This window comes from Rhinichthys klamathensis, unplaced genomic scaffold, assembly GCF_029890125.1.
Source record: "Rhinichthys klamathensis goyatoka isolate OS25496 unplaced genomic scaffold, OSU_Roscu_1.1 h1tg000487l_1, whole genome shotgun sequence".
Classification (NCBI taxonomy): Eukaryota; Metazoa; Chordata; class Actinopteri; order Cypriniformes; family Leuciscidae; genus Rhinichthys; species Rhinichthys klamathensis.
In genome coordinates this window covers 1,484,315-1,509,193 of record NW_026606974.1, presented here as the reverse complement: position 1 = coordinate 1,509,193, position 24,879 = coordinate 1,484,315, and the positions used below count along the sequence as shown (strand labels likewise).

Here is a 24,879-nt window from a genome sequence, read left to right as displayed (position 1 = left end):
TGGGCAAAATTAAATTAAGCTTGTTAAGCTGTGGAGTTATATGTTCTCATTAACTATATGTTTCTTACTGTTATTTTGTTTTTACTTTATGCTATTGACGGTTGTATACTAAAAATGTGCAAGAGTTCATTGTGCGCATGTGTGAACAAATGGGGACTTTTATTTTGACTCAGCTTGTGTTCCTTCCTTGAGATGAATGTCGTGCTGTTGCTCCCTCGTGCACTGATGTTATGCCAGCGCATTGAGATGAAAACTAACAAATAAATAACACTGAGAAATTGTATCTGGATTGTTCTTTAGTGGATGGATGATCGCAACATATTGTGCATGGACATGACGGACGGAAATGAAAACTTAACATAAGCAATATACCATTTAGAGAAGGCTACTTTTGGATTATTTGGGCTCGTCGGCATACCTGTCTCTCGTTGACTGACTGGCTTGTGTTGTTCGTTGTGTGTCCTGTCCTGTCCGACTATGCGTTATGATGGGTCGTTCGCAATTCATGAGCGTTAGCTGTTAGTGATGATGGGTCGTTCGCGAATGAGCGTTAGTGATGATGGATCGACTCGTTCGCGATTCGCGAATGAGCCGACTCTTTTAGGTGAACGTCGGTAGCTGGCTCGCATATCTGAAGAGCCGACTCTTACAAATTTAGCCTATAGAAATTAAATAATTATGTAATAAAAATTGAAATATTATAGTCAAAGTCATTTAAAGAGCCGTTTGTGAGCCAAAAGAGCCGGCTCTTTTCAGTGAGCTGAGTCAAAAGAGCCGAATGCCCATCACTACTATGTGTGCTTTAGAACACCCGCCCAACTCTACCTCTGATTGGCTTACAATTACATTTTACTCTACCTCAGCCAATCGTCAGCATGTATGCGCTTGTCTCGTGCTCTGCCCACTAACTAAGGAAGAACAGTAAAAAAAAGTATTTGCCTCTCGCTCGGAGATCTAGTTGGTCTGATGAAAAAAAAACAGCTTCATCAGTTATAGTAACGCGCCGCATTTTTTGGCAGTAACGGTAACGGCGTTATTAAGATGAGAAGAGTAATCAATTAGATTACTCGTTACTGGAAAAAGTAATGCCGTTAGTAACGGCGTTATTTATAACGCCGTTATTCCCATCACTGTTAATAACTGGGTGAGGGGAACCAAGTGCGTGCGGTGTGGTAACACTGCTATGTACTTTTCCTCACGACAGCCCCCTCCCCCGTAACTTGTTGTTGGGGGGGGGGTGGGAGGGGGACACACACACACAACGTCCACTAACATACGGGCTGGGCAGCCACGAGAGGGGATTAACCGACCGTAGGTGGGAGACCCTGTTAGTTAACGTTACTCCCAATGGTCGAACAACAGGCAGGCCGCTTGCGTTCGGGACCGCCTTCCTAGGAAGGCATAAATTGAAAACCTCAACACGTAATCGTAACAAATCAAGGCCCGTGAGACCGTGTTAACAGTCTAGCGGGACGCTCCAGCCGTTCAGACTGGGCGGTGGTCCCAGCGTTTACCCGTCGTACATATTCCTATCCTGGTCGGTGGCGCTCTGTGGAGCTGGCCACACAATGTTGAGACGAACGGCCGCTCGCTCACAAACTTCCAGGAGGATGGACGGAGGCAAAGCCGCGTGAACGCTAGCCTAGGGAACGCTAAAAGGACCGCGTCATCCCTGTCGCCAGAACTGACCGGTTCGTCAACGAGAGTGAGGTTTTCCCGCGAAGATGTCCTCTTCAGGGAATGCGGATTGGGCTGATGTCAGCTCAAATATTTTAGAGAGGTGGCGCTCCGGGAGTCCCCCGGTAGCGCGTCATCATCACCGTGTCTCTCCTCCGAGTCAGAAAGGCCGAGCACGGCGCGCTGTGTCGTGCAACTAAAAGCCGGCTTAGTAAAAGCTACATGGGCAGCAATTACAATGACCGCAATTCCCCGGGTTCTCCAAAGCTTGAGCGTGTTAAGCCCAAGCAGACCGCGCAGAACGAGAGGGTCCTTATAGCGGCGATGAGAGCACCACACGCGGCCGGGCAGGCTCGTCGTGATAGGCTGTTCCCCGGGGGAAGCGGCTGTTTAGACGGTCACATAGCCATGTGTGGGCCAGCGGTGAAGAACTCGGAAAAATCCGTGGCGGGCAGCCATGTAAAGGAGGAGCAGGTGAAGGACAGCGAGAGCTCGGGCGGCTCCGGATGCAAAAAACACAGCGGATAGGCTGAAGAAACGACTGTCACTCACGTCTGGCGGAGGCTGATCTGGCGATATGTCCTCCTGAAGACTCGAAAGTGAGCAGCGTAACGTTAATCCAACCGAACTGTGTCAATGCAGAGATCGCGAGAAGCGAATGTCAACTGAGGAATAGCAGCGCGCCCAGCTGTGATATGCCCGTAGGTAAGGGGGTGTGGCCTCACCTGGCATTGGCTGCGCGCTTCTGTCTGTTAGCCAGACTTGGTGCAATTGGATGCTTCTGCAGAGGTCAGGTACGGATGTCCTTCTCATAGGTGGATCTCGAAACGAGATGATGAAAGAGAACATGAAATAGGTTCCAAGGTACAAGCCTTGAAAAATTTATAATACAGAATTTTTTTTATCGCTTTCGCATGGCCACGTGTACCAGAATTATCCCGACAACTTTTTATCTGTACAGAGGAAAAGGGAAGGGAAGGAGGCATTCACAGGGGAGAGACTAGTGACACTTCGGGACTGCGTTGTTGTCGTGTCCAGGCATAGGTCCTTCATCAGATCCGGATACGGCCTGGATCCGGCAGACTGCGGTAAACCTCGTGATAAACAGAGAGACTAATATTAGCGTAGACGCCATCCTTCTTATGATGTAACAAGTACATCAGGATTCATGGGAAGCGTTCCCGGTTCCGGCTCACCTAATCTCTGCAGCCTAACATTGAATTATAGAAGTCTGAAATAATTGACGACAGGCCGTTGAATTATTAGAAAAATAATGCACACCCGAGGTGGTAATGCGGTCACGACGCGAAGCGGAGTGGCCGTTACACCTCGGGTGTGCATTATTTTTCTAATAATTCAACGGCCATTCCGCTTATACTACAGTTACCACACCTCAAAACATTGTTTAGATGATGCATTTCAAGACGTTTGTCAAGTTTTTGTCATTAAAACGCTCTTGTATGTAGGACTAATTTCTTACGCATCTAATCCCATGCCTCCGTTGCTAATTCCAAAACGTCATTTTAGAGTTAGTAACGGAGGTTTGAGCCACTGATAGCAGACTAATGATGGACATACTTACGACTTGCTGAAACATTCGAAGACTGACTGTTTCCATCGACTGTAGCAGGTCTTAAACACAGACTGTGAATAGGCTACAGACTGAACGCGCTGAACACGCGTTTGGGCATGATCAGTCATAAGTATCAAATTACATTCATAACTGGCCTTAGTCAGTGTGTCCCGGCTTTATGCAGTTATTAATGCCGTTATTAGAGAGGGAGAGAGAGAGAGAGAGAGAGAGAGAGAGAGAGAGAGAGAGAGAGAGAGAGAGAGAGAGAGAGAGAGAGAGAGAGAGAGAGATGTTGCAATAATGAGACAGAAAAGCACATGTGCGTCAATATTTATTTATTAATTAAATTTGTTTTAATTAATTCGTTCATTCTTGTTTTCTATAATTGACAGTAGATAACCCAATAAATGAAACACACAAAGCCCTTTTAACAAGTAGGCCTATCAATAATTATTTATTTGTTATATTATATCTGGAATAATTACGAAAACCCAGCAGGACTATCAATTTATTTATATAGCCTATTCAATTTAATTTTCTATTTAGCCTATAGATAGGACTACATACTTTATTTATTAAAATTAAACTGTATGTGTCCATTGATTGTGAAGTTAGACATAGAAAATTGCAGATCAAGCGCATGGGGCTGCATGTTTTTTCTTGTTATGAATTGTATCCTATTTTCCGTTATTACAGTTAACTGCGCGAAGTGATATGGAACTGTAATGCGGTCAAGACCTGCCTGGAACTACTTTAGTCGTGCGTTTCCCTGAAAATAATTGCACACCTTAGAACGTTCTCAACCAATCAGAATCAAGCATTCAACAGCCCTGTAGTATAAAATGTGTTATGTGTATGCTAGGTCAAAGAGATTTGTTTTTAGTCTATTTGAACTGACAGAGTGTGTCTGCTTCCCGGACAATGACTGTTCCAAAGTTGTGGTGTTAAATAGGAAAAGGACCGGCAGCAGTCGATTTTGATTTTCTAGGTATTATGAACTGGCCGGAATTTTGAGATCGCATTAGACGTGAAGGACTATAGTGCGTTAAGAGCTCGCTCAAGTGGGAGCTAAACCATTTAGTGCTTTGTAAGTAATCATCCAAATTTAAAAATGCAGGGCAACCACCCATAATAGCATTACAATAATCTAGCCTTAATGTCATGAACGCATGAACTGTTCTGCATTTGTCATTGAGAGCATATTATGTAATTTAGATATATTTTTAAGATGGAAAAATGTGGTTTTACACAAATGACTTTCAAACAAAAGATTGGTATCAAAGAGCACAGGTTCCTAACCGACGATGAAGACTTGACAGAGCAGCCATCAAGTGTTAGACAGTATAGGTTATGTGAGGAAGTTTTTTGTCCAATAATTAGAATCTCTGTTTTTTTCAGAATTAAGTAGTAGGAAATTACTAGTCATCCAATTTTTTATATCAGTTATGCATTCCGTTAATTTTGTGAATTGGTTAGTTTCGTCAGGGCGTGAAGAAATATAGAGCTGAGTATCATCAGCATAACAGTAAAAAATTTATGCCATGCTTCCTAATGATATCTCCTAAGGGTATGTACAGAGTGAACCGCAACGGTCCTAGTACTGAGCCTTGTGGTACGCCATACTGAACTTTTGATCAATAAGACATCTCTTCATTTACTGCTACAAACTGATAACGGTCAGATAAGTATGATTTAAACCATGCTAATGCAATTCCACTAATGCCAACATAATTTTCAAGTCTATTTAAAATAATGTTGTGGTTGATGGTATCAAATGCAGCACTAAGATTGAGTAACACTAATAGAGAGATACAACCACGATCGGATGATAAGAGCAAATCATTTGTGACTGATGAGATCTGTCTCAGAACTATGGTACGGTCTAAATCCGGACTGTAAATCCTCGCAGATACCATTTCTTTCTAAAAAGAAACAGTTGTGACGATACTGCCTTATCTAGTGTCTTTGACAGAAAAGGTAGATTCGAGATCGGCCTGTAATTGACTAATTCTGTAGGATCGAGTTGCGTTTTTTTAACAAGTGGTTTAATCATAGCCAGCTTCAAAGTTTTTGGTACATATCCTAATGACAAAGATGAATTCATGATATTAAGAAGAGGATCTATGACCTCTGGAAGCATCTCTTTCAATAGCTTAGTCGGTATAGGGTCTAACATACATGTTGTCGATTTAGATGATTTAACAAGTTTCGAAAATTCTTCCTCTCCTATAGCAATGAATGAATCAATTTTTTCCTCAGGGAGACTACAATGCACTGCCTGATGCAATACTGTAGTAGACGGTTGCATAGGTCAATTGTCCTATAAGCACCATCAAACGAAAGCATGTGCACCCTCAGTTAATACTGCAATAATATTGATGAAACAGATTTGGCAAACGCTCCAGCAGATATTTGTGTTTGCGGCCTCTGGAGAACATTGTTTCTTTTTACATCGTGTTTTTGCAATGGTGTGCAGTGTAGCAAATCACAGACATGTTTAATAATAATAATTATAATAATTTGTCACATTTATATAGCGCTTTTCTGGGTCCTCAAAGCGCTTTACATAGAAGGGGGGGGAATCTCCTCAACCACCACCAATGTGCAGCATCCACCTGGATGATGCGACGGCAGCCATATTGCGCCAGAACGCCCACCACACACCAGCTATTTGTTGATCTCTGGAACGCAATCGCCCATCAGAGATGTTTAGTTTAGGCCTGGGACCCACTACACGATTTTCAAATCTTAACCGATTTTAAAACTGTGGGAGTTTTAGAATATTGTAAACAATTATATTTCAATTATTTGTAAGTAATTACTTGTAACTAATCTCAAATGTTTCACTATATACTTTGCTATTCTTGTTATGGTGGAGCCATTTGCATAGGCTACATCCACACTAGAGCAGCCTTAGAGAAGCACCCTCAGTGATTTGATTCTGGAGCATGTTCTAGAACTTGACAAATTTATTTATAAATAGACTAAATATTAATCATAACTTTCTGTCCAAGGAGAAAGAAAGTCATAAAGAGTTGGAACGATCCACTAATTCATTCTTTCGGGTCCATTTTTTTGAAGTGTTTTTGCGCCATCATGTGGCAACAATTTTTTCAATTAAAAATTATGAAACTTCTAATACGTTTTCATTACTTTCTGAATTGACATTAAAAGTCCACATGACACTTAGGGTTTTTTATCAAATATACAAAATAAAATCTTAACTTATGCTATTCCAAACTGCTTTTAGCTGATATCTAAAGTAGGCCTAAATGTGTTCTATAGGCGGGACCCCCGGGTCCGGCTGGTGCGCTGGTGAGGGTGGAGGCCCGAGCTGTGCAGGAGCTCCGGTTCTCCGAGTCGGGCGGAGGGTGGGCCAAGGTGGGGGTCCCTGCCCGGAGCTCTGGTTCTCCGAGTCGGGCGCAAGGGGCTGGTGTGCAGGGGGGCAAAAACAGCCGGGCCCCTGGTTCCCCGAGGCGGATGGAGAGCCGGGTGGGTCCCTCCTCCACCCTGGAACTCTCCTCAAGCCGCCATAGCTGAAGTCGATTCAGCGTTACCAGTGGCATGGTTCTTTGGAGGCCCGGTATACACTTAATCATTTGATGCTGGAAAGATACCTCTAAAAGAAAAAGAACACTAAGCATCAAAGAGCTGCATATGGATTTTGATCTACTTCGCTGAAATTACAGTAATAGGAGTGCATTCATTACATCCAAATGAATGGATTGGGGGTAAAAAGATGATTTAATGGGCTATATGCACGCATAAATTCCGCGTTTGAGGCAAGGATGCTCTTGCGTTTCCGGTTGGGGAGATTTAAAGCGGAGGAAAACCGAGGAAAACGGGATTATGGCAGAGTCTTCAAAATGTACTGTCCTCTTGTCTTTGAAACGAAACTTTAATACGTTTAGATGTCATTTTATATATAGTTATGTTTATTTAATATAATAAACAAAGAAGCATAAACAAAATGAGGGGTGTCTGTTTTGTCTGTTTTTGTGACTAACGTTTCTTTAGTATAGCAATAGAGCATAAAAACCAATATAAATTCTTGGTATAGCATTTGACTCTACGATCGGCGGAAGTAATCCAGCATCCTTAGACCTTCACCGGAAATACAGCCGTGCATTAGCCTACTTGAGATTCTTGAGGAATGCATGCACAAAACAAGAAATCTTAACAGGGTTTGCTTGTGAAATTGAGTCTAAATCTTATTTTTCAGCATTCTATAATAATACTTTAAAAATATGCAAATACAAATTAGAATTTATAATATTTTTCAGTGATTAAGAATTAACTTATGGAAGAGTTGTTTGGAGGGGGTGAATGTGATTGGACTTTGGCCTATTACAGCAATCTTTGTTGACACACCGTTGTTTTTTTACAAACTCAAAAAATCAAGTTAACCATTACTTTGTGGGGAAAGTGCATGAAATAGCAATATTTGAAGCTTCTCTTCACAATGTAAAAAAAAAAAAATGCTGCCTTAAATTTAAGTTTAAATTTAATTTAAATTTACAATCAACTTGACAATTGAAGTAGAAAATTGCTTAACTTATTTTGATGAGTTAAAGTAAAACATAAGCTGTCATGACTTATTGATCATATATTTTTTACAGTGCAGTTTCTTCACAGTGTGTTACAGTAGCTCTCTCTCGCTCTCATCCTTTCACCATATCTCAGGCAAATTCCTCATGACATGCAAGTTTTTCTCAGCTCCTGCCATTTGTCTTTGATCATGACATAAATAGCAGCACGCAATTAGATAAACGAAGCAGACAGCCACAACATGGTAACCTAATTTTAGGTGTCGCAAGAACATTGTACTACTGACCCCTGGAGGGCGGAGCATAAACACAGCACATATGAGGATTAGACGCGGACTAATCTCTCTTCGTGGACACTTCACACAGCCAAAATGCCACTGGAGTTGTATCTCGATCTGCATTCCCAGCCATGCCGCTCAGTCTTCCTATTTGCCAAGATAAATAAAATTCCCTTTGAATTCAAATCCGTGGATTTATCTGCAGGTGATAGCCTATACATTTTTGTTTTTATTTAGCTGTTTTATGGATTTGCACTGCAATCTTGATGCAAGCTGTTTTACCTGATCTAACCATTACATGTTTTTGTTTTCTTTTAACATAATGTATTTAGGTTGATGTACAAGTGAATAGTTTGGACTTATCAGCAAGAAATTAATTTAGATGCTTCCACAAGAAGCACGTTTTTAGGTTAATATTGCATGCAAAAGTATTTGGCTTCAGTGATATAGATTTGTATATGTTCTGCATTATATAGGCATCAATACAATATCTTTTTTTTCTTTTCTCTGTGCACAAAGGTGAACAATATGGAGATGAATTTGGCAAGGTCAGCATCATAAGGAAAGTTCCTGTTCTCAAAGACGGAGATTTTATTCTCACAGAGAGGTATGTAGTTACCTTGATTTTTAACATTTGATACATGTTTAGATTTCCTAATACTAAGTAGCCTAAGCCTATATACTTTCTATATAGTATAGCTATACTGCAGTACTTGGCAGCGAATCATCACACTCCTGACCACTGGTATCCAGCTGATCTGCAGAAGCGTGCACGAGTCGATGAGTTTCTCTCCTGGCAGCACACAAACATCAGAACTCATGGGTCAAAGGTCTTCTGGTTCAGGGTAAGATTTGCTGTATAAACATTAGATCACTTGTTGTGTCTGTGAGTAAAGACTAAATTGTGACTATGTAACCTCTCTTTTTGGTGATCTAGTTATCAAGTATGCAACTGTCTCTATATGTAATATTTGACAAAATGGTTTTCTTAATCAGATGTTGGGCTGTAACTGAACATTCTCCAACAATTCTAGGGGGTCTTACCTGCGGTCACAGGCGATTCGGTGCCCAAGGAGAAGATGGATGCTGCCGTGGAGGACCTCGGTGTGTCTCTGAAGACCTTTGAGGAGAAGTTTCTGCAGAGTAGAGCCTTTATAATTGGAGAGAAAATATCTCTGGCTGATCTTGTAGCCATTGTGGAGATGATGCAGGTACATTCTATACATTTGATTTCCTAATGCTTGACCTTAACATGACATACTGACCAATTGTGTTTGTGTGTTTTGAAGCCGGTCGGTACAGGTCTAGATGTGTTTCAAGACAGACCTGCTCTGAATGCCTGGAGAGACAGAGTGAAGAAGGAGATTGGTGTGGAAGTCTTCGATGAAGCCCATAAGGTTATAATGAATGTTGATACATTGCCACAAACCTTTGAAAACAACGGCTTACCTGAGTTTCTCAAACTAAGGATACAGAAAATGTTTAACTAAGTCTGTTTTGCATGGTCTTTTAGTCTAATTTTATGTTTAAACTGTATTTTTTCATCAAGTTACTTTGCGGTAATATGGTGGACTAGATCAAATATGGATTAGAAAATATTACTGTATTCAAAAACAAAATCAATAAATTCACTGTATTCAAAATAAAAACACTATATGAAGTTTTATGTAACAAAGTTATGTAACAAAGGTAATCAACCAATCAGCTCAAGAGGAAGCCGGTATAAATAAAGCTTTTCCTCACCTCCTGTCTCACGACAAGTGTCTCAGCATCCCTCCACCACCCCATCACCTCACACTCGGCTGGGTCTACCCCAGTATGGGAGTACTCTGGGTTCGGGCAAAATTCCGAGCTCGGAGCTCTCCCCCGGACAGCAAGCCAAATACGCATAAATACAACTTTAGATTTCATGTACGTGTGAACTCGTGAAATTAAAATTATACCTACATTTATGCATTTATACAATCATTCATACATTTATCAGAGCGTGTTTCCTTGGAGTCAAACCCATGACCTTTGGTAATGGTAGTGCCATGCTAAAATCCCTGTCAAGGTAAAAGTAATTTCACATTATGGCCATTTTTGCAACACCCCCGGACCGCTATTTTGGGCATGCAAGACCAACTCGTATCTACTTAAATGGGGAAATACATAAATCTTAAAAACTTTGCCAAACTCACATTTAAATTTACACATTTCAAATCAGCAAAACATGTGACATGTACTGTGCCAAAAATGTTGTTTCTTATGCTCAAATAGAATTAAAAAGTATAAATTTCAGGCTTAAGCCAATGCGCATGTGCAATCCCAATCTTCTAACAGCAGTTGCAGTATGAATGAAATATGAGTCATCTGAGTGAAACATGTCTGTACATAGTCTTTGGCCATGCTCTGTTGTTCAAGAACAGTATTCATCCATTCAATCCATAGACATTTTATTGGTATTTTTCACAACTACATTTAGATCACTAAGACAAAAAATAACTTTTTCATCACTCTACAAGAACAATTGATATTAATATTATATTAAATAAATACTAACTTGTTTCTAGTTATTACAGCCAAGTTTCATGGGAAAATGTAAATATTTAACAAGGTTGTACAAATGCATATGAATTAAAGCACATTCACACCAAGGATGATATGGCAGTAACGCTAAAGATGCCAAGTTTTTGTTTTCTATTTTTCTACAAATTGTTCTAAATTTAAATAGCAAAGTCCACACCACAACTTAAACAATAATGACACAGAGGAACAATATCATCACTTTCAAAAAAAAAAAAAAAAAAATTCCAGCTGATGAAGGATAAAAACATTGACAGCCAATCAGAATTCATCTAGCTTTAAAGAGGTTGAGCATTTAAAGTGGCAGATGACAAAACAGCAGTGCCTGCTTATAATAAATAGGATTGTCGTTGTGCGTTGGTGTTGACGCAAATTAATAATATGCTTTTATCCAAAGTGACTTCATCTAAATCAGAAAAATAGTGAGTGCTAGTTGTCTATAAATCAACAGACCTTATCATATCAAACATCCCCTGTCTCAACTGTCTGGCTTTTGCTAGATTGTTCCTGTGCCTTCCTACAACAGAACAGACTCCAGAGCTTGTCTTTTAGATGCCTGTTTGAAGCTGTCAAAAGTAAAGAAGTCATGCCACTGTAAAAACTAAAGGCACTGGCTAGAGTGTGGTAGGTGATAAATTCCCCGATTAACCTTATAATGATGAACAAAGACACAATAAATAGAGTGGACAGATAAACTCCCACCAGGGAGATGGTGATTTTGCACACCAGGAGGTACGAGTCAGATCCTTGCACCTGGGTCTTGTTCTTCTGGAGTGCCAGTGTGTGGGCGCACAGATGGACGACCATTCGGACAGAGGTCGGCAGCATGATCATCAGAGGGATCGGGCAGAGGAGACAAATGATAGCCGCTGCGTATGCATTTTCGTTAATATCTATAGTGAAAGAGGGCTGCGGACAGGTCATGTTAGCGATGTCATTCACACTGTCATTTTGATCCAATGATTTTGCAATGTCAAGTGAGAACAGAGGAATGAAAAACAAGAAGGAGAAAGAACAGCTCAGCAGCACTGCAGCGTTGATCACAGAAGAGATTTTCCTCTTCAGTGTCTGGAAGCACTCAGAGGAAAAACTCACGACTTTGATGCAGTAGAAGAGACTCAGCCATGCAATGGCCCAGAAGCTGTTGAAGCTGCAAGTCATCATTAGATACGTTTCAATCCGGATTGACAAAGGATATGGTGTGATGCACCAAATTTGGGGATCCTGAAAAACACCCATCACCAATGAGAAGGTGGCAAGTACCAAGATAATGTTGCTGATGGAGATGACGTTTAGGATCAAACCCACAGTCTGAATGGTCCTGGTCTTCACTTGCTGTTGTATAGTGAAAACGAGGTTAAATAAGTTTCCAGAAACACCAACAAGCGCAAGTCCAACAAAAAAAAGAACGTGCCCAATTAAGGTCATGATCATGATTTCTCTATAGAGAGCGAAGTACACAAACCAGAGTCCTGCACTGATATGAGATCTGGAGAGATGAACATTGTCTTGTAGAGAAACAGGGAATGAATCTCATATGCAAAGTGGCTTTGCGTGAGTGAATAAGAGCAGGCTTTGTTCAAAGCTGGAAACACAAATTAGGTAAAATGAGAGAAATGCACCATGTTCATTACAGTTCAGCTTACACAAAACAAAATTATAAAACAAGAGAATTTGTGAATTTATATTGTCTTCGCTGATGGTCATCAACTCCAACATCCAACTCATGCATGTCATTTACAGTGAGATTTGTTTTCACAATACAATCAGTATTAAATGTTCATGTTATCAGTGTTAGAAATTTTCCTATTCAAATCCGTGTTTGTTTGCTATTTAGACTTAGAAATATATTGGATAAAATGCAGTCTGTAGAATTTTACTATTCAAATCTCCTACAAGATGTATAGGGACTTCAGTTTTCCACTGTCAAAGTCTCTTCATTGTCATTCTAGTAGGGACAATGGATTGATAGGGGAATGATTTTAACCTCATAGATTTTTCTATGCAGTGTGTTAAATAAGGTAAATTGGACTTAATATTTACAATGCTGTTGCAAGTTCAGTGACATTTTAAAAGGAGTTTTAAAAGAAATTATTCAGCAAAGGCGCATTAAATTGACGTGACAGTAAAAAGTGACAGTAAAGACATCTAAAATGTTATAAACGATTTCTATCTTTCCAGAAATCATGGAAAGATATATTCATTCCATTGATGATAATAATAAGAAATATTTCTTAAGCATAAAATTGTCATATTAGAATGATTTCTGAAGGATATATATATATATATATATATATATATATGGTATTTTTGTTCAGATAAATGCAGCCTGCATAAGAGACTTCTTTCAAAAACATTAATCTTACCAACTCTAAACTTTTGAACGGTAGTGTCGTTGAGAATATTATTTAATTATTCAATATTTTATTTTATTTTATTTTATTTATTTTTGGCAGGAATAATCCTTGTACTCATGAGGTTTTGTCTGGTCCACTGTGAATGGTAGAGTGAGATGAAAATACAATAAAAATATATTAGGCCTACAATATAAATTAAATTTTGATACATTTTGCATCTTACATTTATTTAAGTTAAAATGTACAGTTTGAATATGAAAATTAAACGCATAGAAATAAAATATATTAAATAATATATTTATTGAGAATACATTTAAATTATCTTTCAAAACGACGTCATAGTTCCGAAATGAAAATGGATATGTAGTCATTTTGAAATTGAATAGCCTACATTTGTCTCAGTGAAAAGTCTTTCAACCTCCTCCTAAACTGTCAGAAGACCATGTGACCTTCTTCTGCGCGAGCTCAGCACAGCTGCGGAGTCATTCTTCCCCTGTGTGTGTTTACCAAATCACCACCATGCCTTGCATATTGCTGAACCTCTGTGAATATGACACACAAAAACTCGTCAAAATCAAGAGCGTCAGACTTGGGTCGCTGAAATGGACCTTAAACGTAGTGATCTTGATGTTCATTTGGTAAGTGTCTGAGCAGTTTGTCTCCGCTGTTGTTCTTCATGCTTGTCGCCCCCGCATCATTTAACAAGAGCTCATTCATGTAGCTTCATTGATAGTGTGTGTCATACGTGTTATGCTGTTTTTAGATGTAAGGTTACCGACGAAAATTAAATTATTCATTCGGAGTCCCAAGTCATATTTATGTCTTTACTTTCCAGTATCATGATGTTATGGAATAAGGAATACCAAGAGTATGATCTAGTAGTCAGTTCTGTCACCACAAAGGTTAAGGGAGTGGCAGAGATATCTATACCAGACATTGGAGAAGTCGTGTGGGATGTGGTGGACTACAGTGGACTATCGCAGGTAACACTACCACCATTTATTAGCCTATTCTTTTTCATGCCCAGTCGGTCCAACGATAAGCGGGTGAAGGTTTACTGCGTGTTACTGTCTTTTCATCGTGGCAAAGTAATTTAATTCCAATTAAACTTTTACCTGACTTAATTTTATCACGAACTCGAATTTAGGTTAGAATGCCACAAAATAGTTTAGCGACACACTTGATTAACAAGCCAAGTATACTACTTGGTAACACTTTACAATAAGGTTCATTAGTTATCATTAGTTAACTACCTTAGTTAACATGAACTAAGACTGAACAATACTTCTTCAGCATTTATTAATCTTAGTTAATGTTAATTTCAACATTTACTAAGACGTTATTACAATCAAAGGTTGTATTTGTTAACATTAGTTAATGCACTGTGAACTAACATGAACAAACAATGAACAGCTGTATTTTTATTAACTAACATTAACAAAGATTAATAAATACTGTAACAAATGTATTGCTCATTGTTAGTTCATGTTAGTTAATACATTAACTAATGTTAACTAATGAACCTTATTGTAAAGTGTTACCGAATACTTAATTATACTTTTAAGTATATCTCGATCAAAAGATTGAGTACAAGTACAGGCCAAATATACGTACACTTAAGTGTAATTTTAAGTATATTTCTGAGAAGTACATGAAGTATATTTTTGAGAAGTATATAAAATGTAGACTGAAAGTATGCTTTCTTATTATTAGTTGAAAAGAAGTATACTAATAGAACACTTGAATAAACTTATTTTTCGTAAGGGTAATTATTATCGCTGTGTACAAGATCAGGTTCAGTTTCATGCTTATTTTGTTTACTCTATAAGCTATTCCACCCGGAAGCTATTCCACCCGGAAGCATGTTCAAACTTGAACATGTTAGTTTATAAGACAATGTGTAATATTATGTTTTAAAAAAAAAAAGTATTTAATAAGCTACTCAATCAAAATAGTAAACACAAATACAAGCCAAGAATACTTAGAATATTTAATTATACTTTTAAGAATATCTCGATCAACAAGTATATGGCAAATATACTTAGACTTTTCTGTCAGTATAAGTCAAGTATACTTAAGTGCAATTTGAAGTATATTTCTGAGAAGTACATAAAAAGTAGACTGAAAGTATACTTTCTTATTTTTAGTTTAAAAGAAGTATACTAATAGCTCACTTGAATAAACTTCTTTTTCGTAAGGGAACTCAGACCGAGTCAGAAACTTCTTTCACATGGAAACATTTGCTAACAGTCAGAGTTTACACCTTTTGAGGGCAGGCTACCATTTGCCTGGAAGACACTGTAAGAAAGATATCTCTAAATACTTTTCCTCTGTAAGAAAGATATCTCTAAATACTTTGCCTCTGTAAGAAAGATATCTCTAAACTCTTAAAAAACTTTATCACCTTTTGTTTTACTTCTTTGGGGATGAGACATTTGTACCAGTCGCACTGAGACATTCCAAATGATACCAAACATGTATAGTGTTGTATGATAATTGTTCACATTAAACCGTATACAGAGGGCTGTTTACACCTGGCCACTTCATGCGTTTTCTGTGATCGGATAGCTATCCGATCGTGAAAAGACCAGGTGTAAATGCCCTCCGAAACGCATTCAGACGGATTTAAATCCGATCGCTCAAACCACTCCTTTTTAGGTCTGGGCCGCATTCCAGACGAAACTGGACAAGTGTAAATGCATCTGGTTGTTGAAACCACATATGTAAATTTTACTTCTCCCAAAAATGTTAAAAAATAAACGTGTGAGAGCGTGTTATAGGCTATATGTCATGTTATAGTCAGATATGACGACGCTACTGCGACACGCATCACCTCAGATGAGCACCTGAGCGTCTATTCATCAAGCCAACGCGCCGTAAACTATCGCAAATCAAGGTGAAAGTAAGTCGCAGACGCTTAACACAATCATCTTCATTGAAAGTAAAGAAACAAAATGATTTTTCCAGGGCTGTTGCCGCTCTCTCTTATTGCTGTCTTTGATTTTGAAATTAGCTGATGATCAATAAAATGCAGCAATATCTGTTGCTTTCGGTGACGTGCACTCCATTAAATCTGCAGCGGGAATTGAAGATCGGATTTATATCCGTTTTGCAAAAAACACATTTATGTGACCAGCTGTAAATGGAATCGTTTTGATAAATCAGATAGCTATCCGATCTGAGAAAACGCATGAAGTGGCCAGGTGTAAACAGCCCCCAGATGTTTGGGTGAATTTCAGGTGATCTCAGCATGAGAGAGAGACGAGATGGGGAATTGAGAGATTTGTAGATTGGGAGGTGATCAACTCAAGTGTGATCGTGTCTCGAATGGGGATGTTAATATAGCAAGATAGTTCAGATGTTCATTTCCTTTGTTTTCTCAGAGAGTTGCCCTTCACTTCCAGTTGTTCCAGTCTTGCACCACAAAAAAATAGTTCTTAATCAGATTTAGGTTTGTATTCCAATAACTCTTAAAAAACAAGTTAAAAAGTCATAAAATGTTGTTCTTGTTTTATTTCGGCAGGGAAAAAACTCATTTTTTGTCGCGACAAATGTCATAGTCACAAAGAACCAAAAACAAGGTAATTGCCCAGAGGTAAGTGCAGTTCATTTTTATTTCAGTTGCAATACGAAGTATATCTCAAGTCTTGAAGATTTATTTCCATTGTGGCTCATTATATTTAGTGATGATTCAATCTCCATTGTCCTTATGGCCAAATATAGCCAAATATAATCCATTCAACAGATGTTCATATGTTCTACTTCAGGTCCCACCACATGGAAAGCTGTGTCGAACAGACAAAGACTGCGAGAAAGGGTTGTCTGACCAACATAACCATGGTAACGTTACATGAAGATGCAATTTGTGTCCTGGCTGCAGATTTGTTATGCGGAAACATTTCAATGCCAGACCAATCAATCATTTCTTTGAATATTTGAATAATTCTACCCAAGCTGTATTTTTTATTTTTCAGTGAAAGCCTAAACCATTATCTGAAGTCTTTCCATGATCTGAGGTCTGTTCCTGTGTTTGCCTCTAAGGTGTTCAAACAGGTGTTTGTGTGAAGTTGGACATAGTGAGGAAAACATGTGAAGTTAGGACTTGGTGCCCCATTGAGAACAAGAAGAATCCCAGGTGCTGTAATGTGCAATGCTACTTTACAATAAACATACTGTGACAGCAAAGCTATTTGGCAAGAGAGAAATGCTGCTAAAGAAGTTAAAACAGTTGACACTGCAGTTCAGACTTATCAGTGCTGCCGTAGAGACCTTTGAGGAACCTGTTTGAGGAACATGCACTTTTATTTGCTACTTTGACATAAACTGAGATTCTGTATGTGGATGTTTACTTATGTCAGGCTTTCATTTCTGTTTCCCCAGACCTGCTATTTTAGCATCTGCAGAAAATTTCACTGTGATGATCAAGAATAACATCAGATTTCCAGCCTTTAATTACATAAGGTAGTACATAAGTTGCATTTACAGAACAAATTTGGTGCATTAACATTCTTTAAAGGTGCATTGCGCAACATTTCATGTTAAAAATACCCGTTTTTCTAACCCATACATGCTTAAAGGGTTAGTTCGCCCATTTAAGACATGAAGTTGTATGCAATCCTTACCAGCACTATAGTGCATACACACTGACCCACTCTGTTGTCACCTCCCTGGTCAGAGTTCTGGCCGCTGGAAGTTTTTCAATAAAGTACTCCCGGTTATTTTCCGGTGCCACAAAACTGTGCGTTTTTACGTGAAAAAATTATTTGCGTTTCAAAGCTTGATTAATTTACCACACAAAAAACACGCCGGTCAAAATTCATACCCCAGTTTTAATCGGCACTATTTTCTATCCATTTCTATCAATCTGAGCTGCTGTCAACGTCAACAGTGCGCACGTTCCGATCAGCTGTTGATAGCGCGACTCGCTGACAACATGTCTGACTGCGAAACTTCTGATGATGAAACCAATTTTAGCACATTGTCAGACGGATCAGATGATGAAAGTAATTTTAGCACAACGACAATGTTATTGATTGCAACACAAAACCTCAATTGTGTGTGTGTTCAATCAAATAGTTTTCTCAGCAAATTGTACCAATATCCCTATAGCTGTTTTTAAATTAGACATCTTTTCACGTGTTTTATAATGGAGACTAAACATCAGCTTGTTTACCGTACAGTTTAGACATGGGATCATAAAGTTAGTAAATAGAGCTTACCCGTTGTACTGGTACAGCAAAACTCTTTAATTTTCCTTTTCCTCCTTGATTGGGGATGTAATCGTCTTCGCTGAAGTGAGCACTACACACACGAAAATCCTTTATTTTGGATATTTTTGCTCCCGCAGAGTAGCCGATGGCAACCAGCCAAATCAACAACACGCGCTTGCACCCCCTGCTGGTGAGGTCGACTAACAGCAGATGGAGATTATGCTCGGTAAGCTGTCTCATAGTTATATTCGAAACAGGAAAACGATGGAATCTGAACTTTGATCCCGGCACATCCTTGTGGTCAAAAGTTCGCACCATTGTTAATTTAATACTTTTTACGTCGTTGTCAATCGATTGTGTAAACACTATGGAACAGCTGATCGGAACGTGCACACTGTTGACGTTGACAGCAGCGCGGATTGATAGAAATGGATAGAAAATAGTGCCGATTAAAACTGAGGTATGAATTTTGACCGGCGTGTTTTTTGTGTGGTAAATTAATCAAGCTTTGAAACGCAAATATTTTTTTCACGTAAAAACGCACAGTTTTGTGGCACCGGAAAATAACCGGGAGTACTTTATTGAAAAACTTCCAGCGGCCAGAACTCTGACCAGGGAGGTGACTGCAGAGTGGGTCAGTGTGTATGCACTATAGTGCTGGTAAGGATTGCATACAACTTCATGTCTTAAATGGGCGAACTAACCCTTTAAACAATTGCCTGATGGGCTGAATGAGCCCTTCTCTGATCACTGCGATTGCCTCTATAATCCTGTACAGTAAAATAAATAAGAGGGATTCGGGACGGAATTTGAGACTGGGCGTGACGTCATGCGCGTTCACGCTCAACTGGCTATGTCTGGCAGGTTTGTGTATTCGCCGGCGCCGCCATTCTCCGTATCAGCGAAGACAACTCGAGCGACAAAACTTTAGTCAACTTTCGACAAAAGTAGAAGATGGATTCAAAGAGACCGGCTTGTAGTTCATTCCTAACCCCAACGCAAACTCCACGTAAGACAAAGAAAAGAAAACTTTTGTCTAGTGCCACCAAAAGGGCCAAATTGGAGTCAGACAGGCGTCGGAATAAGACGAGAGTCAACATCGGGAAGGCTTTCAACAAATGGAGAGATCTCCGGTCTGCTCTAGGGCTCAAACGGGATCCTCAGTTGGCTTTTTTCTTGATAAAACGGTTCATGAACGTGTTTCCATAATAATACAATCATAAGTGGATACAGTAAATAAAACAGTTCAACATGGAGATAGATGGAAACAAAAACCGAAGTTTTCTACTACCCCCGTTTTCCCCTCACACATACAGTAAGTGTGTAATTTACTCAAATGCCTTTCCTTTCATATATTTAAAATGACTTGCAGATTTATAACTTTATAACCTCTGAAGACATTATGACTGTTAACAAAAGATTTGTGCGGCTGATGCTCCTTTGGTTATGAACAGCTCGTGCAAGCGTGCGTGTGCGTGTGGTCCATGAGCGTGCACACCTCTGGTTGCAGTTTCGCTTGTCGCCAGAGGGGGGCATAGTTCTGCAAAAACTCAGAGACTTGCGCAATGCACCTTTAAGCATATGTGAACAGTTAGCAGTATTTGAAGTAAATGCTAGCCAGAATACCAAGGGTAATATTCATTATTCAAAAACTGATAATATAGGCATCCATTTATCTATTTGTCTTAGAAGAAACATCCTCCCTGAAATGAAGGACACTGACCTTAAAGGTTGCATCTATAACCGCTATAAAAATCCATACTGCCCCATTTTTCGTTTGGGAGACATTGTGAGTGAGGCCAAGGAGAACTTTACAGAGATGGCAGTGGAGGTAAATGCCTTTCGTTCCACGCACACTCTAAAATATACACTTATGTTCAAAAAAATATTAAAGGAAGTCTCTAATGTTAAGAAAGGCTGCATTTATCTGATCAAAACAGTAATATTGTGAAATATTTGTACAAGTTAAAATAACTATTTGCTATTTAAATATTTTAAAATGTAATTTATTCCTATGATGGAAAAGCTGCCTTTACTCCAGTCTTCAGTGTCACATGCAGTGTTATTTTACTATCATTGATATACTATTATAGTTTTTGTTAATATTTTGAAATAGATATTTATTTTTTTATATTTTCTGTTTTCACTTTAATTTTAAATTATTTGTATTTTTTTAAATGTTAAAAAAATATAATTTTTTTTAGTACAATGAGTTAAGTAAAGGAAAGTAAAAGGAAAATGTTGCTTCGGCAACTAGCTGAAATAAAGTATGTTTTTTTATTTTAGTTTAAAATTGTATTTTATTTCAGTTAATGTTAGTTAGTGATAACAACCCTGGTCACATGAACTTTCAGAAATAATTCTAATATGCTGATTTTGTGCTCAAGAAACATTTCTTATTATTATGAATTCTGAAAACAGTTGTCCTGCTTAATGGGTTTGTGGAAACTGATAAAAAATTTCATATTTTCTGATGAATAAAATGTTCAAAAGAACAGCATTTATTTGAAATAGAAATCTTTTGTAACATTATATAAATAAGTCTTTACTGCCAATTTTGATAAATTTAATGCATCCTTACTGATTAAAAGTATTCATTTCTTTAAAAAAAGAAATCTTACGTACCCCAAACTTATGAACGGTAGTGTATTTGTGTAATTTAGTTATAAAGCATGCCAGTATAGCCTTGTCCATGTATCTGCTTCACAGGGTGGTGTAATTGGGATCCAGATCAACTGGGACTGTGACCTGAACCGCATTTTTCACAACTGTCTGCCCAAATACTCGTTCCGTCGCTTGGACGAAAAAGAAAGCAACCGAACCGTGTACCCTGGGCTCAACTTCAGGTATGAACAACTGAAATCATACTGAAAAGTATGTGAACTCTTCAACAGTCCTTTCTTAAAGATATTATTTTTTGTAGGTTTGCGAGATACTCTACAGTGAATGGTGTGGAGCAGAGAACACTCTTTAAAATGTATGGCATTAGGTTTGATGTGATGGTGTTTGGGAAGGTGAGATCATATTATCCTATATTGTCATAACTTTGCATGTTTGCTTTGGATTTTAGGACATACAAAGAGTGCTTTTTATTCTTCACAGGCTGGAAAATTCAGCATCATTCAGCTAATCATCTACATTGGATCCACGCTCTCGTATTATGCTCTCGTGAGTAACCCTTAAGCCCTCAGATGGTGATTTTAAAATAATGAAATATTTACCATTGAGTTTTCTTTAGACAACAATATTCCTGGACTGGCTTATTGGTACCGGCTGTTATTCCAAAGAGGCAAAGCAGACCTACACTGAGAGGAAGTTTGAGGCCATTCAGGATCGAGAAGAGGTGAACAGTGAACACACATTAAAAACACAGACTCAGTTTGTTGTGTGGCAGATTTTTCACACTTTTAATGCTTTAAACAAGCTGTAACTGGGATTCTGTACGTATGAATCTAACTTGTTGTAACGTGTGTCTCTGCAGTGCTTCCTTTGTGTGTCATTTGTGGATGAGGACAAGTTGAGGGTGGTGAAAAAATCCAGAAAGAAAAGACTACAAGAGACGAAACCCCTTTCCTTACACCAGCGCAAAGTAAGATGCCCAAATTATAGTCACACTTGCCACTTTAAATCTAAATAAAGCATTATTTTAGTTTTAAAACTGTACTAAAAGACTAGTTCATCCAAAAAAGAAAGTTATGTCATCATTTACTCATTCTTATGCCATTACAAGCCTGTAGAGGTCTGCTACCCGACCCGACGGGTCCCGAAAAATGTGCGGGTTTCGGGTTGGGTTCGGGTTAATGTTTAATGAACAGTCTCGGGTTCGGGTCGGGTTCGGGTTTAACTAAGAAAAACTAAATAGGCTATATATAGTTTGCGTGCCGTGTGCTTTGCCTGCTTGCTGTGGTGACCGGCACGCGAGAGAGAGAAAGTAGGCTACATACGTGTGCAGATGTGCAATATGTGCATACACACAGGCTCTCTCTCTCAAATATAATGATAATGATATATATATATATAAATATAATTTTTATAAATTATTTGTTTTATTTTATTATATCATTTATATCACAAACCTGTTTTGCGCATGTGCTACCGCTCTCGCGCGCTATTTCAGTCACAATACAGACAGACAGCAGACGTGAAAAAATGGTATTTGCTGTGAGAAACAGAATGGACCTCGGGTTCGGGTCGGGTCCGGGCTTAATATGTAAATGTAATTGTCGGGTCGGGTCGGGTCGGGTTAAATGATCGCGGGTACGGGCCGGGTTCGGGCTTCAGTTTAAAGCCCGTGCAGACCTCTACAAGCCTGTATGACTAACTTTTTACCACAAAACACAATGAATTCAATACAATGGCAATACATTCTGACTCACTTTAACACTAATAAAGCACCCAGAATTGTCAGCATGCACTTTATTTCCCAAGTGCTGTTCCCAAGAGTTGTTTTTGGTGAAAAATAACCTGTTATTTAAGCAATAATATTGTAAAATTGTACATGGCAAAATCCTGTGCACCATCAATGAATCTTTTACACTGGTTTTACACATCATTATTTTACTGCTAAAATTCTGAAAATTGTGGTAAAATACTGAGAAAATGATCAGCAAGCAGCATGTACCGTTTCGCTGACATGCTTTAGTGCTTTCTTAAGCGTCAGTGTACTGTATGTACTGAAATTGTTTTGAATTCATTCATGTATCTAGGTTTTTTGTTTAGAACAATGTTAGGGTAAGTAAATGATGACTTTAATTTTCCCCAAAAAAATATTTTTTGGTCGGACTATATTAATTTATTATATCACAAATTAAATAATCAGTCAGATACTATTCGTTTTTATTAATATTTTGAATTAGTTCTTATTTATTTTTTTCCAATTTCATTAAAAAAATTTATTAGAATTGTTTTTTGTAATGTCTTTATAGTTTATATTAATTTTATTTTAGTTTGAGTTTTTTTGTATTACAAGTTAAACTAAATGAAAATGAGAAATGTTGCCTCACCAACTAGCTGAAATAAAATTAATATTTTTAATATTTTATTTCAGTTAACGTTTATTTTTTTCAAGTTTTTTATTGTTTTAGTTTTAGGGGCTGTTTACACAACTTTTTATGCGTTTTGGCCGTTCATTTACACGACAAAGGTGTTTTGGGGGCCTGAAAATGCGTAATTTTGAAAACAGGTTTGTTTCACAGAGCAAGTTTTTTAAAACAATGCCATTTATTGTTTGTGTAAATTACAAAAACTCATGCTCATGCATATTACGTGTTCAGTCTATAGGGGTGTGGTGTTTCTTTACACAGTTACATCGCCAACTACTGGCCTGGATGCATAATACAGCATTTTTTTATCATTTTCGTGGATCCATGTGAACGGGATCGTTTTAACAACATTGTCGTCTATAGGCAAAAAACGTTTCCGTTTTTAGTACATCGTTGTCATGTAAACGTACCCTTAGTTACTTATAATAGCCCTGGTCTGTTCTCTATCAGAATGATTTGGCGAGCATGAAGACTCTGATGAGTGTTCTGCAGTGTGACCAAAGCAGAAGCGAGCCAGTACAAAATGGCCAGGGTGGTGGACTTATGGTAGACGAAAACCTTCCCAGAAGGCACAGCAGCGGACAGGGCACAGATACACCATTACTGGAGATGTCACAGTCTGGGTGTCCGGCCTGGTGTCAGTGTGGCTGCTGCCGGCCTTCAGACATCCTGCAGGAGCAGCTGTGCTGTCGATCAGGAAAAGGGCGCTGCATAACCTCCTCCCCGCTCTTTTCAACACTGGTTGTCAGTCGCTCCGTCCTGGAGACCGCGTTGTTCTATGTGGATCCCCTAGCAGAGCTGCAAGAGGAGGCTCTGCGCCATGGGGCCTATGCTCAATTCATTAGATGGCGGTTTGGTGACAGCACACCCAGAGATGCTATTCCAGTAATACCCAGTTGCTGCATATGGAGGATAAGAGCGGCATACCCAACCCCTGATGGGAAATACAGTGGCCTTAGACTTTATCCGGCCGTACCATCTCAGCCAGAATTCAACAGATAACAGACTTTATTTGTTTTATTAGATGTTCAATCAGAATGACAATGTCTTATGATTATGCATAAAAGGGAATGATACTAACTACAATCAGTAAAACAGAATATGATGGGTCATTTTTAAAAATTTTAACCTGCAAAGCAAACAATGTATCATATTAATCACAAAAACATGATCATGTCATTAAGTTTTTACTAACACAGATGCCTTTGAAGTAAAATAAAAATAATAATATTAATGAATCCAGAGGTCAAGAATGTTCAACCAAACTGGTTTACTAATGACACTGATACACTCATAAACCGTAAATAAGTATGTTATGTATTAATCAAATGTGATGGATAAAATTGAGTAAACAATACTGTTCAAAAGTTTGGTCAGTAAGGTGTTTTTTTATTGAAAGAAATTAATACTTTTATTTAGGAAGGATGCATTTAATTGATCAAAATGTTGTGCTGCATAATATAGGCCTATCACAAAAATATTAAGCAGCACAACTGTTTTCAACATTGATAATAATAAATCAATGTTTCTCGAGCAGCAAATCAGCATATTCAAAAGATTTTTGAAGGATTATGTGACACTGAAGGCTTGATTAATGATGCTGAAAGTTCAGCTGCCATTACAGGATTTA

The 24,879-nt window shown here is 38.5% G+C and overlaps 3 protein-coding genes across 3 annotated transcripts; 2 read left to right on the top strand and 1 right to left on the bottom strand.

Moving 5' to 3' along the window:
• The first annotated feature begins 8,127 nt into the window (after positions 1-8,127).
• gstt1a (glutathione S-transferase theta 1a) lies at positions 8,128-9,735 on the top strand. Its single transcript, XM_056237458.1, has 5 exons — positions 8,128-8,280; positions 8,595-8,682; positions 8,770-8,920; positions 9,110-9,286; positions 9,365-9,735. The coding sequence occupies exons 1-5, from the start codon at positions 8,169-8,171 to the stop codon at positions 9,563-9,565; spliced, it is 729 nt and encodes a 242-aa protein (XP_056093433.1). The 5' UTR covers positions 8,128-8,168; the 3' UTR covers positions 9,566-9,735.
• A 1,357-nt stretch (positions 9,736-11,092) lies between these two features.
• Positions 11,093-12,280, bottom strand: LOC130072374 (taste receptor type 2 member 40-like). The gene has a single exon (XM_056237456.1). The coding sequence runs from the start codon at positions 12,072-12,074 to the stop codon at positions 11,103-11,105; it is 972 nt and encodes a 323-aa protein (XP_056093431.1). The 5' UTR covers positions 12,075-12,280; the 3' UTR covers positions 11,093-11,102.
• Positions 12,281-13,486: 1,206 nt separating this feature from the next.
• Positions 13,487-24,616, top strand: p2rx7 (purinergic receptor P2X, ligand-gated ion channel, 7). The gene is made up of 13 exons (XM_056237450.1): positions 13,487-13,635; positions 13,833-13,980; positions 16,521-16,592; positions 16,765-16,837; positions 17,039-17,132; positions 17,378-17,458; positions 19,897-20,038; positions 20,917-21,053; positions 21,131-21,221; positions 21,310-21,375; positions 21,446-21,550; positions 21,689-21,796; positions 23,700-24,616. Exons 1-13 carry the CDS (start codon positions 13,517-13,519, stop codon positions 24,249-24,251), a joined length of 1,788 nt encoding a protein of 595 aa, XP_056093425.1. The 5' UTR covers positions 13,487-13,516; the 3' UTR covers positions 24,252-24,616.
• The last annotated feature ends 263 nt before the right edge of the window (positions 24,617-24,879 follow it).